Source organism: Solanum tuberosum, unplaced genomic scaffold (assembly GCF_000226075.1).
Source record: "Solanum tuberosum cultivar DM 1-3 516 R44 unplaced genomic scaffold, SolTub_3.0 scf00174, whole genome shotgun sequence".
NCBI classification, from domain to species: domain Eukaryota; kingdom Viridiplantae; phylum Streptophyta; class Magnoliopsida; order Solanales; family Solanaceae; genus Solanum; species Solanum tuberosum.
In genome coordinates, this window is record NW_006239103.1 from 356,471 (window position 1) to 369,752 (window position 13,282).

The 13,282-nt window shown below is 29.9% G+C and overlaps 1 protein-coding gene across 2 annotated transcripts; it reads right to left on the reverse strand.

The window, feature by feature from the left end:
* Positions 1 to 398: 398 nt before the first annotated feature.
* On the reverse strand, positions 399 to 6,301 carry LOC102581445 (long-chain-alcohol oxidase FAO1). Of its 2 annotated transcripts, XM_006354401.2 has the most exons (3): positions 6,070 to 6,301; positions 5,186 to 5,458; positions 399 to 2,313 (listed from the first exon to the last, which is right to left on the reverse strand). In XM_006354401.2, exons 1-3 carry the CDS (start codon positions 6,274 to 6,276, stop codon positions 568 to 570), a joined length of 2,226 nt encoding a protein of 741 aa, XP_006354463.1. In that variant the 5' UTR covers positions 6,277 to 6,301; the 3' UTR covers positions 399 to 567. The 2 variants fall into 2 exon arrangements, with proteins under 2 accessions (XP_006354463.1, XP_006354464.1); XM_006354402.1 differs by lacking the exons at positions 5,186 to 5,458; positions 6,070 to 6,301 and adding an exon at positions 4,546 to 4,814.
* Between the last annotated feature and the right edge of the window lie 6,981 nt (positions 6,302 to 13,282).

The window sequence follows — 13,282 nt, forward strand, 5'->3', positions numbered from 1 at the left end:
GAAGGATACGACGCACACCCGATGACATTTTTTAAGAGTCCAAGAAACATAGGTCAAAGACACACCTGTCGTATCACTATTTTTGCTAGTTTCATACATGAAGTATCAAGTGTTCTGTGTTTCCTACCTGAACTATCACCAACTATTTATCAAAACACACCTCAAAGCTGAGTAGACCAAGTGTTTGAATACAATCGCCAAAAGGCATGTGAAATAGTTGGTGAGCAAACACATAATTGCCAGCACTAACTTCGAGGTGTGCTTTGATAAATAGTTGGTGAGCAAACACATAATAGTTCAGGTATGAAACTCGCAAAAAAGTAATACTTCAGGTGTGTTTTTCACCATTTAACATTCGTCTGAAGAATGTTGAATAAGCTGATGCAAGGGACAAAACATCAAACATGAATATTTTGTTTATTGATATCCTCTTTATCCATACTAGTCATACAAAGTGTTAACTTCAAATGAAAATTACAAACTTATGAACAATCAAAGAAGGACTAGACATTACGAATTCGTATAGATACAATATATATATAAAGAGGATAAGTAGCTGAGTATGGCTTATCTTGAGAACCTTCCATCTTTTATCATCTCTGCTATCTTCTTGGATAGGCAATATGCAGTAGACTGTATAGTGATCATTGGATTTACACCAACAGCGCCTGGAAGAACACTAGCATCACAAACAAATAGTCCTTCTGCTTCCCAACTCTCCCCGTTCTCATCGACTGCACTGTCCTTTTCGTTCATTCCCATCCTGCAGCTCCCCATTTGATGAGCAGAACAATAAGTTGTGAAATCCTTTACAAGTGACTTTGGTCCCTCAGCTGCTGTGACTGTATCAAGAAAAGACTCGAGTGCTTTTTCACTTTGTCCTTTACATTTGATTCTCTGTCCATCGCTACGTTGAGTACCTACCTCAGCAGCTCCTGCTGCTATCAAGATCCTTAAAGCTTGTCTTAGCCCGAGTTTCAAACTTTCTTTGTCCGTGCCATTGAACGTGTAGTTAATTCTTCCTTCGGACCTAACTTCCCCCGATCCAACATCTTTAACCATTGCAAATAAATGAGCTGTTCTGTCATACTTGAGTAATCTATTCTTTATGTCCTCTCCTGATGTCCAAGGACATAAAGCAGCAAATGATCCCGGTCCTAAAGCAGGAGCTTCTATAATAGCTCTTACATTCGAATCATGACTCCCCACTTTGTGTACCGAGGTAATGATTCCTCCTTCGTATATTTTTCCCTTGAGATCAGAGTTGGACTCAGGGAAGTACCCCCACGCCATTATGACTGGATGAAGATGGAGATTTCTACCAATGTTTCGATTTTTCAATCCACTAGAGATCATAAGTGGAGGGGTCAAAAGAGAACCACAAGCTGAAATGGTTACTTTTGCCTCAATACATATACTCTTTGTGATATCCTTATTCATACTAGTTGAAATCACTCCTAAGCATTTCTTGCTTCTTGTTTTCCCATACTTTTTATTTTCGAGTATGAATCTCTCGGCTTTGCATCCTGTTATAATCACTGCTCCACAGTCCACAGCATCGACTAGCCAAGTTGTATCAGTTCCTTTCTTCTCACCTCTTCTACATCCGTAACAACACGAGCCACAATAATGATCCTCGGATGAGTTTCTTGCCACGCCTTCAACTTCAAGACCAAGTCTTTCACACCCTTTTTGGAGAATCTGATTCTGTAGACCTTCTTGTGTGCATTTCTCTGTCACGTTGATTCGTTCACAAACTTTGTCCATAGCTGATACATACTCAGGGGTTTTGAACATGGAGATTCTTTTATCATCGCCCCATTCTTGTATAATGGAGTCAGGGGTCTTAATGCAAGCTGACCAGTTAACAGCAGAGCCACCACCAACTGTTGAACCTGCCAAGATCATAACTTTACCATCCAAAGTTGAGAATATACCTCCTGATTCATACATTTGAGACTGTGAAGGTCCTTCAAGGGAAGAATAGTCTGATTTCGCGAAGTAGTTTCCTTTCTCGAGAACAACGACTTTCTGGCCAGAACTTGCAAGAACACTTGCTGCAACACCTCCACCACAGCCTGAACCAACAATGACAACATCACATTGAACCTTGTACATGTTGTTTTTTGTGTCTTCTGTGACTTTTAGGCCTTTTTCGACAAGGGATTTTACAATGGTTGATTCTGTCTCGTATATAGTTTCGATGATTCCCTTCTGAAGAGGTCTCTCATCAGGTGTTTCTGAAGAGTTCTCTTCATTGTCTACTTGATATCCAATGTCATCCCATGCTGGATTTTTTGAATCTTCACCAACCTATAGCAAAAAAAAAAAAGACACTCAATTTAGCACTTTTAGCTAGTTTTTGTGGTTCTTTTGTTAACTTACTTGATCAAAATATGCAAATTTGTTGAATGTAATGTCAAAAGCTATGATGCTCGGACTCTTCAAACATGTTGCCACGTCTGTGTCACATCACTACTTACATGCACTCGTTGACATCTTTGAAGAATCCGAACAACATAGGTCAAAAGTACTCACAAATTAGTTCAAGTGAAGGAAAATAATAGGTCCAATAAATCTACTAAATGATGATGAAAATGCCCCTCTAAATGATTGGACTGCATTTGTAAGTAAAAAAGTTTCAACATCAACTGCTCCCTCGGTTCCAATTTATGTGACTCTCTTTTCTTAGTCAGACTAAAAAGGAACGATACATTTCTATATTTATGGCTTGTTTTGAACCAAAGTTTCAAAAGTCTTGTATTCATTCTAAAAATCCGTGCCTAGGCAAACACCATCACATATATTGGTATGGAGAGATTACTTGATATTCTCATCAAATACTGAATGTTGTAGCTATTTATCATATCTGAATATCTCATACTCTATGTTACTCGGGCTCTCCATATAAATGTTGCGGCATTCGTGTTGACTCCTCCAAAAATACATAATTTTTGAAGAATTTAACACGCGCATCCAGTATATTTGAAGAGTTCGAGTAACATAGCTCATAATAAAGAGAATCAATCTAGTTGTTGATGTTGTTTTTAGTGTAACAAAAAAGATGCACATCAAAATCTTGGGACCAAATTAACAATGAAGTGTCCTTTTTTCTATTCTATTGAAAGAAGAAATTGGTCCATATAAAAAGTTACCTATTATAATAAAAACTCCAAATAAATGAGTTATCATTTTCAACCACCTAACTTCTTTTAAAAAATAATTAAAAGTGATATTTTTCAATAAATAAACAGTGATCAATAAAGTATAAGTCATCTTCACTAGTCACATGTTTTGACTTTCAAATTGTCCATATAAGGCTTTTTTGCATATCATGTGTTCTAATGGGATAAGCTAGTAATGGAAAGGTCATTTTCCCAAAATAATAGTTTTTTTTTTGTCAAATTCATTTAAAAATATCATATTTAATACCCTTTACCTCTAATGGTTGACTACCTGAACTTTCATTAATTAATACATATTTTTCATTTTTTATCGCTAATCACGATAAACTAATTTGATTTGATGTAAATGCACGATCGGTGAAATCTTTTTCAACCTATCAAGAAAGGTTGGATTTTAAGAAGCTTTGAAAATAAAATAAGTAAAATTTTAAAAACATGATGCTAGCACAATTTCAGATATAATTAAAATATGAAACTTCCTAGTGACCAATTCTTTATGGACACTCAAGTCAAGTTGGCTATATTGAGCAAAACAAATTTATAGGAATTTGTTAATTCCAAAATCAAGAAAGATATTTTTATAAAATACTTAGCATAATATTATATGGTACCTTGAGATTTCTAACTTAGCATGTTGCCCCCATATCACAAAAAAACGGAGAATAACATTTCTTGATTATTCGTAAATTCTGATTTTGATCCTCGTGATAAATGACTCGAACACATATAACTTTTGATTAATTAAAATATATGCTTTTGATTCCTTTAGGTAGAAAATGTTATATTTGAACTATTTTAAGAAGTACATTATCTTCAAATATAGAATTTCAATACGAATTTAACATAGAATTGGATAATTAAACAGTGGAATGGTTATTAATTCTGGAAATTTATGAATATTCATCAGCAAAAGGATTAAAAATTCACATTTTAAAAATAGTCGAAGGTTAGTAAATACTTTATCAAATATTATAAGGACTAAAATTAGAATTAATCAGTAACTGAAATATCAAGATAAAAATATATTTTAAAAAGGTGGAAAGGACAAAAAGGCCCTGCAAAAACCATGTGCCATGCCCTTGTTTAGACTCAAGAAAAATACAAAGTAAAAAAGGTGAAAAAGACAACAAAGCCCTGCAAAAACTATGGGTCATGTTTAGACTAAAAAAAAGTTATAAAATCAATACGGTCGCGTTGGAGTGATAATTACTTTTTTATTCTTAATTAGAGGTAAAAGGTGGAAAGGACAAAAAGGCCTGTTAGAAAATATTTTATACTCAATATGAGACTTTTCGAAACGGATGCAAATTTAGTTAAACTTTAATACAAATATCAGACACCGAGCGAGTAGGAGAATTACCTGAGTAAAGAAGATGTATAGACACAAGAATTTGACAAACACAAATGCCAATCTAACAGGAGTAAAAAATCTGTTGTTGAACCATTTTTGCATCACAATTTCTCTTTTATCCAATGAAATATCAGAGAATTTGTTAATATAAGGCCAACTTTTTCCAAAACAAAATAATCCACAAAGTAACAAACTCCCAATTCTTGTTGATAGAATTCTTAACAAACCCCTCACCAACATTCTTGCTTCAAAAAAAGCCCTTTTCATCACAATCTCAGCAACCTAAAAAAAATTAAAAGAAAATTTAAATCCTCGTCAATAAAATTAAAATTCAGATAGTCAACTAATTGAGTTACTCAGATTTTCCGACCATTAAATTACTTCAATTCACCTAAAAAAAAGAAATGCTTTTTATCAATCTTTTTTCAAAGAATTAACCTAAACAGCCATCTACTCAGATATATCAACTATAATACGGTCGCAGTGGAGTGATAATTACTTTTTTATTCTTAATTAGAGGTTTCAGGTTAAGTATGAAGTTGTCTTTGTTAGAAAATATTTTATACTCAATATGAGACTTTTCGAAACGGATGCAAATTTAGTTAAACTTTAATACAAATATCAGACACCGAGCGAGTAGGAGAATTACCTGAGTAAAGAAGATGTATAGACACAAGAATTTGACAAACACAAATGCCAATCTAACAGGAGTAAAAAATCTGTTGTTGAACCATTTTTGCATCACAATTTCTCTTTTATCCAATGAAATATCAGAGAATTTGTTAATATAAGGCCAACTTTTTCCAAAACAAAATAATCCACAAAGTAACAAACTCCCAATTCTTGTTGATAGAATTCTTAACAAACCCCTCACCAACATTCTTGCTTCAAAAAAAGCCCTTTTCATCACAATCTCAGCAACCTAAAAAAAATTAAAAGAAAATTTAAATCCTCGTCAATAAAATTAAAATTCAGATAGTCAACTAATTGAGTTACTCAGATTTTCCGACCATTAAATTACTTCAATTCACCTAAAAAAAAGAAATGCTTTTTATCAATCTTTTTTCAAAGAATTAACCTAAACAGCCATCTACTCAGATATATCAACTAGAAGAAGTAAGCAATATAGTAGGGTAGAGCAAACGGGAGAGAGAATTACACGTGAAAGTTCAGATTGTTAACTAATGAGTTACTCTATTACCAATAAAATACTTCAATTCACCTCAAAAAGGAAAAAAGAAAAAGATGGCCTTTTTCATCCATCTTTTTTCGAAATTTGTGTATATCAACTAGAAAAAGTAAGCAGTATAGTAGGGGTAGAGGAAGGAAAAATGGAGGAGAGAATTACACGTGAAAGTTCAGATGATCAACTAACTGATTTACTCCACTACCTATAAATTACTTCAATTCACCTCAAAAAGGAAAAAAAGTAAAAGATGTGATTTTTATCCTCTCTTTTTTTTCAAAATTTATGTATATCGACTAGAAAAAGTAAGCAGTACAATAAATCTGACAGACTATTTGTTTACATACCTCATCAGGAATTGGATATTGAGAGCCAGAAACTTTATGAAAGTTTTGAATTTTTTTGTTATTTTCTTGAAGTGAATTTAGAGGAAGAGGGGGAAGAATTGTTTCACAAATAGATGTTAAAGTTTCTATTTCTGATGAAGAAAATCCATGGCTATATTTTGTTTCTCTTCTTCCTCCTCTAAGTAAAGGATGAGCCTTTTTCTCCATTCTTCTTTTTTTTTTTGTTTGTTATTGGTTTTTACTATTGTTGAAAATTGTAAAGAAAATTGTTTGTATTTATAGGAGGTGAGATGAGTATCTTTCTTGTCTCTATTTGCATGAGATGAGAAAAGATGGTTCTTTTTTGTTGCCTTTTGATTTGTTTATATGACCGTCAGTTTCGTTTCGTATTAGTTGATCAGCTGATTAAAAATATATGTTTCAATTACTTGTTTATTTATTGAATTAAGAAAAAATTAATTATTTTATTTTTTTAATTTTATCGCTACAATTAATATTCTTTGAAAGACTAAATGAATATAGAAGTTCAAATTTTTTTAAAACCTTATTAATTACTTTGTATCTATTTTAATGGTATTTTATTTATATGTCCTATGTTATTAAATCATATTTTTTATAAATTATTTTGATGTTATTAATATGGATAAATGATTAATTAATAAAATTGGTCATTTTATTCATAGTTTTTTTAAATATTGTGTAAAATGAAACATGAACAACTAATATAAAATAAAAGGAGTATATGATGATATTGACAAAAATGAACAATACATGTGTAAAATAAAACGTGAACAACTAATATAACATAGGAAGAGTATATGATATTCCAAACGCAATATTGACAGAAAATGAACCATACATGTTATAAATTAGGTGGTCACATGATTACCACCATATTTGGTGGTATGATTTTAAATTATGATTTGAAATCATGTTGATTTGATATTGAAATTTATTTGGACATGCAAATTGAATTTTTTAAGTTTTTTTTATAATATAGTTATTTTTATAATTTGTGAAAATTATTAAAACGCTTTTAATCCTTATATAATCTTACCAAATGATCAAAACATAGTTTATATATATAAGGTAATAAACAATATCCTAAGACATTGCATATTTTTTATGTTACTCTTATAAATAAATCCTTGCACATGTTATTATGATTTTTAAATACACATGATTTTACACTGATTCAATAGTCAATATTAATAGTAACTAGCTATTCTTTAATGTAACTCTTCCACATAATATAAACAATCTCTTCACATCAAACATGAGTCCTTTCTTATAAATTTTTTAAAATGATGGTAAGTCTTTTAAAAAAAATATAAATTCATGCGTCAAATTTTATATTTTTAGAAACTTGAAATTCTACTAATTTGAATAATTGAGATTTTGAAATCATATTTTATGCAAATTTCATACACAAATATTTTAAATTAAAAACTTAAAATCGAGGTCCTAAATCTTATGATCAAACGTTGGCTAAGAGTTAAACGTGATAATTTCACCTACCACAAAAATGTTAGGACCCCAGTGGACAGTGACCATAGGATTTGGGACCCCAATGAACAATGACCATGATTTAATTTATTTATTATGTAATATATAATATTATATAATATGGTCTATCCTATCTCTAAATCATCTATTACTTGTGTATCTTTTATCTTGTTTTTGTCTGTTGGAGAAAAGGTAGGAGCTCTACACCTATTTGATTAATTTAAAAAAAAACTTTATTGCCTTTTTCTTTAATTGTTAGTATTATTTTGTCTAAAAGCTGATAATAAATTTTGTAGGTTAGTTTTACTATTCATGATATGCAAATAATGTAAAATTAGTTGGTTCCTTTTGTATCAAATGTTATATGTTTGCTATTTTTTATTTGTAAATATGTGGTTATTAGATGTGAATTACTTGATAATTTCTGAAGTATTTATTAGATTTTGTTTGTCAGTTTGTCACATTGTTTATAAGTGATTTTTAATGAGGAAATCTATTTATGTGTATTTTTAATTGTTGATTTGATAATCAAGTCGATAGCGATCAGTAATCGACTAATCAATATGAATTTAACATATCTACAAATCGATAACTAATAACACTTTCAAATCAACTGATACGCCGCCCTAATCTATAAGCAAATGATTTAAAAGTTTAGCCGAAAGTGACCGTACAAATAATAGTGACAGCACAAATAATGCTTCAATCTCAAATTTAATTCCAAATAATTTTAATTCCGGACAATTCAAAGTTTTTTTTTCAGTTTAATTTCCTATTCTCTATTGTATATATGATAAGTATTTTGTTTTTTGTAATTTCAATATAAATACGAAGATCACTCTTGCATATTCAAATCATATAATTCAGACAATATAAAATTTATATTCAGTTTAAACTAAAGTTAATGTCACAATGATCTTAATTAATTGAATTTAAGAACAACTTCTTAGAGTTTTGAACTAAAAATTTCAATCCTAAAATAGAACGTCTTGAAGTTTTAACGAAAAATAATTGAACTGAAACAATAATTGAACTGAAATATCGAAAAAGGCCTTTTAAGTGCTAGACAAATGTTGGGTACAAGTTACAACATAGGGAGGAGGATCCTTAGAAAGAAGCCACTTGAACATTATTAAACAGCACACATATCTTAGAAAATCCCAATTGTACAATGATCAACTTGCTATTTATTGATGTATAATAAAATAATATATGATCTATCCATATCTTTAATTGATCATCATCAATCTTGATTATTATTTTTTTGACAAAAAATGATTATTTTAAAATTAATAATATATAAAATTAAATTTCTCACATGTTATTCAATATTCAGATTGGAGTCCGATTAATGTAAAATAGGTCCATTCAAAGGTAGTGCTCCTTATAATGTATAATGTTAGTGTACTTGAAATAAGTGTTTGGTTGAGACTTCAATTATTATAGGTAGTCATTATTTTCTTCTTGATTTGCATAAATTGTACAAAAAGGTTTTGATTGTATATTGAAAACTTGTGAAGTTTAGAAATATCTTTTGAGTGATTATTGTGAGTGTGTGAGGGATAAAGTTTGTTATTAGTTATTACCATAATTCTAAAGATTTGGTTAAGTTTGTTGTAGAAAATTAATGCATGTTTTTGGCTTTCCTTTAATTAAGGGTTTTAATCCCGATTTGGTGGGTAATATATAAAGTTCAGAAGGTTTTATAAGAAATTTATTCTCTTGGACAATCCTAGAAGACAATATTAGGGTAAATAGAAAAGTTTATTGAGAAAAAAAGCTAAATAAAACTTAAAGTTTTGGATAAATATCTTTTTTTTGACCCCTTCTTTGTGTTGATCCAATTCTATTAAGCTAGGCTTAACAAGTAAATACCCCTTCTTTTATCTCGATAAACTCTCCTAATCAAAGGTCTCGGATTTGAGCTCTAAATATGGAGAAAAAAAAATCTTAATAGAGAGTACAATGCCGCTCTAATTATTACTCTTTCTGCCTCAATTTATATGACAAAAATGAAATTTCGAAAGCAAGTTGTCTTAATTTTGGCGGTGGATCTACGCACATAATTTTTAAGTTTTTAAAAAAAAATAAAGCTTACATATTTGAAAATTACGTACGAATTATTATAATCACAATAAGTAAATATTCAAAATATCCAAAAGTCATATGCATTTTAAAAGAAAAAAACTCGATTTACTCTAAATTCGAAAAAATGTCACATAAATTATATCAAAACGGAGGGAGTATAAGTCATCTAAACGCGGGGAAATGAATTGAAACTGATTAATACTTAGTAATAAGAGTAAAATATATATAAAATGATAAATGATTTTTGATTTTTCAAACTTGACAATTAAACATGATTATCTATTTTCAATATAGCGGATAAGTAAAAAAAATGAGCGAATAGAATAAAGTATTTTTATGCCTTTTCTTTCTAATTTTTTTTAAAAAATTATGTATGAATCCACACCGAAGATAAAATATTGACCTTTAGGATCTTTCAAAGAAAAATAACAATTGTGGTATGAGTATAATATAATTATATTCTTTCTTTTTTAATAAATAAAAATATTAAACTTTAAACAAGTTGAGTTCAATGTACAGTTATTAATAAAGCTAAAAGGATCCAGTTGGCCTCAAGTGTTATGTAATCATATTATTTATTGAATTATGACAATGGCAAATCTAATTAATAAAAAAATAAATAATAATGAATAATTTAAAAGTCTTCAAACAGAGATAATATCATACTGTCAAAGGCAACACTTAATTAGTATTTAATTAGTGAAATTTATTGTTAAGAGATTTGACTTTGAAACGCGTAAGATATTATAAGCTGTCATACTATGTCTTATTAAAACAAGTTTAATTATAGAACGTTGGTCAGTTAAGAACTTTTACGTTTGAAAAAATAAAAATAGAAGAAATGAAAAATACTTAAATAAATATATGGACATATTAATTTATATATATTAGAGAAATAAGATTAGGGACGAAGATATATATACGAAAAAAGATATAAGAATTGCCTTTATATGGGCAAGATACGAGAAGTGAGGCCGTGGTAATTTGGACATGTGAAGGATGCTTTAGTGATTTAGGATATGCGAGAGGTTGACGGTGATAAGTCCAAAGAAAGATAGATACAAATCGAGGAAATATTAGGAGAAGTTATTAGGCAGAATGAATCGGGTTCTAATCTGGAGAACCTATTTATTTCCTTACCAGTAGTACTATTAGGGGGCGTTTGGTTGGGAACAAATTATCCTAGGATAAATTATCCTGAGATTAGTTATCCTGGGATAACTTATCCCATCACTATGGTTTAAATTGTAGGATAAGTTGTTCTAAACATGGCAACCAAACAAGAAACCAAAATTTAATCCTAGGAGTATTTATTCTTATCCCTCACACCAAACGACCCCATTATGCTAGTATTATCTGATTCTTTAATTTTATTTCTACTCTCTATTTTTTGGCTTTGATTACTTTTACTGTTTTTTTATCGGAAGTTTTTTTCTTCAATGTTTTTATCATAACTTTTTCATCTTGCATTTCAATTCAAAACATATTTTGTATAAAGATTTTCTTGACAGTCTATCAAAAACAGTCTCTACTCCATAAGAATAGAAATAAGGTCTGTGTATAATTTATCCTCGTCAAACTGCACTTGCGGAACAATAAATGTATTATTATTGTGTTTGTATCATAGGCCGCATTTGTTGTGTAAATCAGCGCTAGCTGTTAGATTAGAGTACTGAAGTCAAATTAAATGGTCACTAAAGTTGTATCCAATTGATTAATTATTATCCTAATTTAAATTAAAAGTAGCTGAGTCTACCAGTGATTAATTATTGTTATTTTATTTTACATATATTTTAATTTGGGCGCCTGATCAATGATGTTAACAACATATATATTACTGTAATATAATTATAATTAAGAAATGGTATTAAGTCAAACAGTTCAACTTGTAAATTGCTGTTTAATGGTCCAAAATTAAACCTATCATATAATGCACATCAGTATATATATATAATACTCCGTATTTATTAGAAAGATGGTACAACTAAGTCAACTAGTTTACCAAGTTGCTAGTTTGCTAAGCGGGTATTTCTTCTGTTTTAATTTATGTGAATTTTTTTTTTAAAAAAAATGAAAAATTTTGAATTTTTTTACCATGAAAAATTTAAAAGAGATGTATTGAAAACACTCTTAATCTTGACGCGAACTATTAGTTTCATCCTCGAACTATTGACAGCCTTAAAGACACCCCTTTACTTTACAAACTGAACTTAAATATACCCCAACAACATGAGTGAAATACACCCCTTAATTCTCACCAAATTAAGGGGTGTTTTCAACACTTTTCTTGACGTTTTATTAAGAGTTTTACGCTCCTACAAGAGTTTGAGACCACTTGTTATGTCATGTGGCAGATCAAGGGTGTATCTTAGTATAGTTAGTCAAGTAGAAGAGTGTTTTTAAGACTGTCAATAGTTCAAGAACAAAACTAATCATTTGCGCCAAGTTCAGAAGTGTTTTAATATTTTTCTCAAAATGTAAAGAAAAATCATTTAGGATAAAATGAAAAGTTAAGTTAATTGTCTCCAAGTTATCGTTACTTTTGAAACGAACTAAAAATGAAAGGTTGTAACATATAATTATTTTACATCCCATTCTATGTCACAAAGTTTCCTTCTAAACAAATGAAAAGAAATTACTTATTTTTGTTTTTCTGCTGAAATTTGAATCTGAAATCTCTTGATTTTTACTCAATTCATATTATTAACCATTAGGCACATCTTTAGGTGCTTTCTTTTTTTACTTTCTAAAATTGCGTGATTAGTCAAATAACATCACATAAATAAAACGGAGGGAGTATATACAGAATATTGATGCACCCACATTCTTGCCCTTTGGGTAATAAGCAAAGCCACCCCCTACCAAAGAACAAAATAGAAGGAATTTTATGCAACAAAAAGTAAAAATATTACTTATTATATTACTAACTAACAGAATATAAAGTATTATTAACTTCAATTGCTTCCAAACAAATAAAAATATGCTCCCGTTTGAAAATTTGAATTTTTAAAATTGTATTTGGTGCATATCAATTTTTAAGAACTTACAAATATTGATCATATTTTCAAAATCCAACTGTTAAAGTATATGTTACTTTTTCTTTTTTGATTTTCCTGCATCCTATGTTTGAGACCCGTATTGAAGTCTAACTATTTCAGATTCGCGCTACGTAGGACCCCATGCAGAAAAAAAAAACTCTCTACCAAAGATTTTTCTATACCCGGACTTGAACACCCCATTCGGAGGAAACCACTTCCTACAGGCTCGAACTTGAGACTTTAAGAAAAGATCAACCCCATTCACTACACCATATCCTTAACATTACTTTATATATGAAAAACCCTATCTTAAAAAAATCTCGTTGACAAACAGAGAAAAAAAACAGTTAATTACTATATTTTATTTGTTTTTGTTTAACGTGTGACCTACTTGGGAAGATTTATTTGTTTAATTAGTTAGAGAACTTTCTACAGGTTTATACGTGACAAATAAACAAAACTTATAGGATAATCTAGAAGAAATGAACTAAAATCCATTTAAGCCATCTTAAAAAATATTTTATCATTATCAATGATAATAAAGCAAACATCCCCCCCCCCCCCCCCGGCCCCACGCCCTC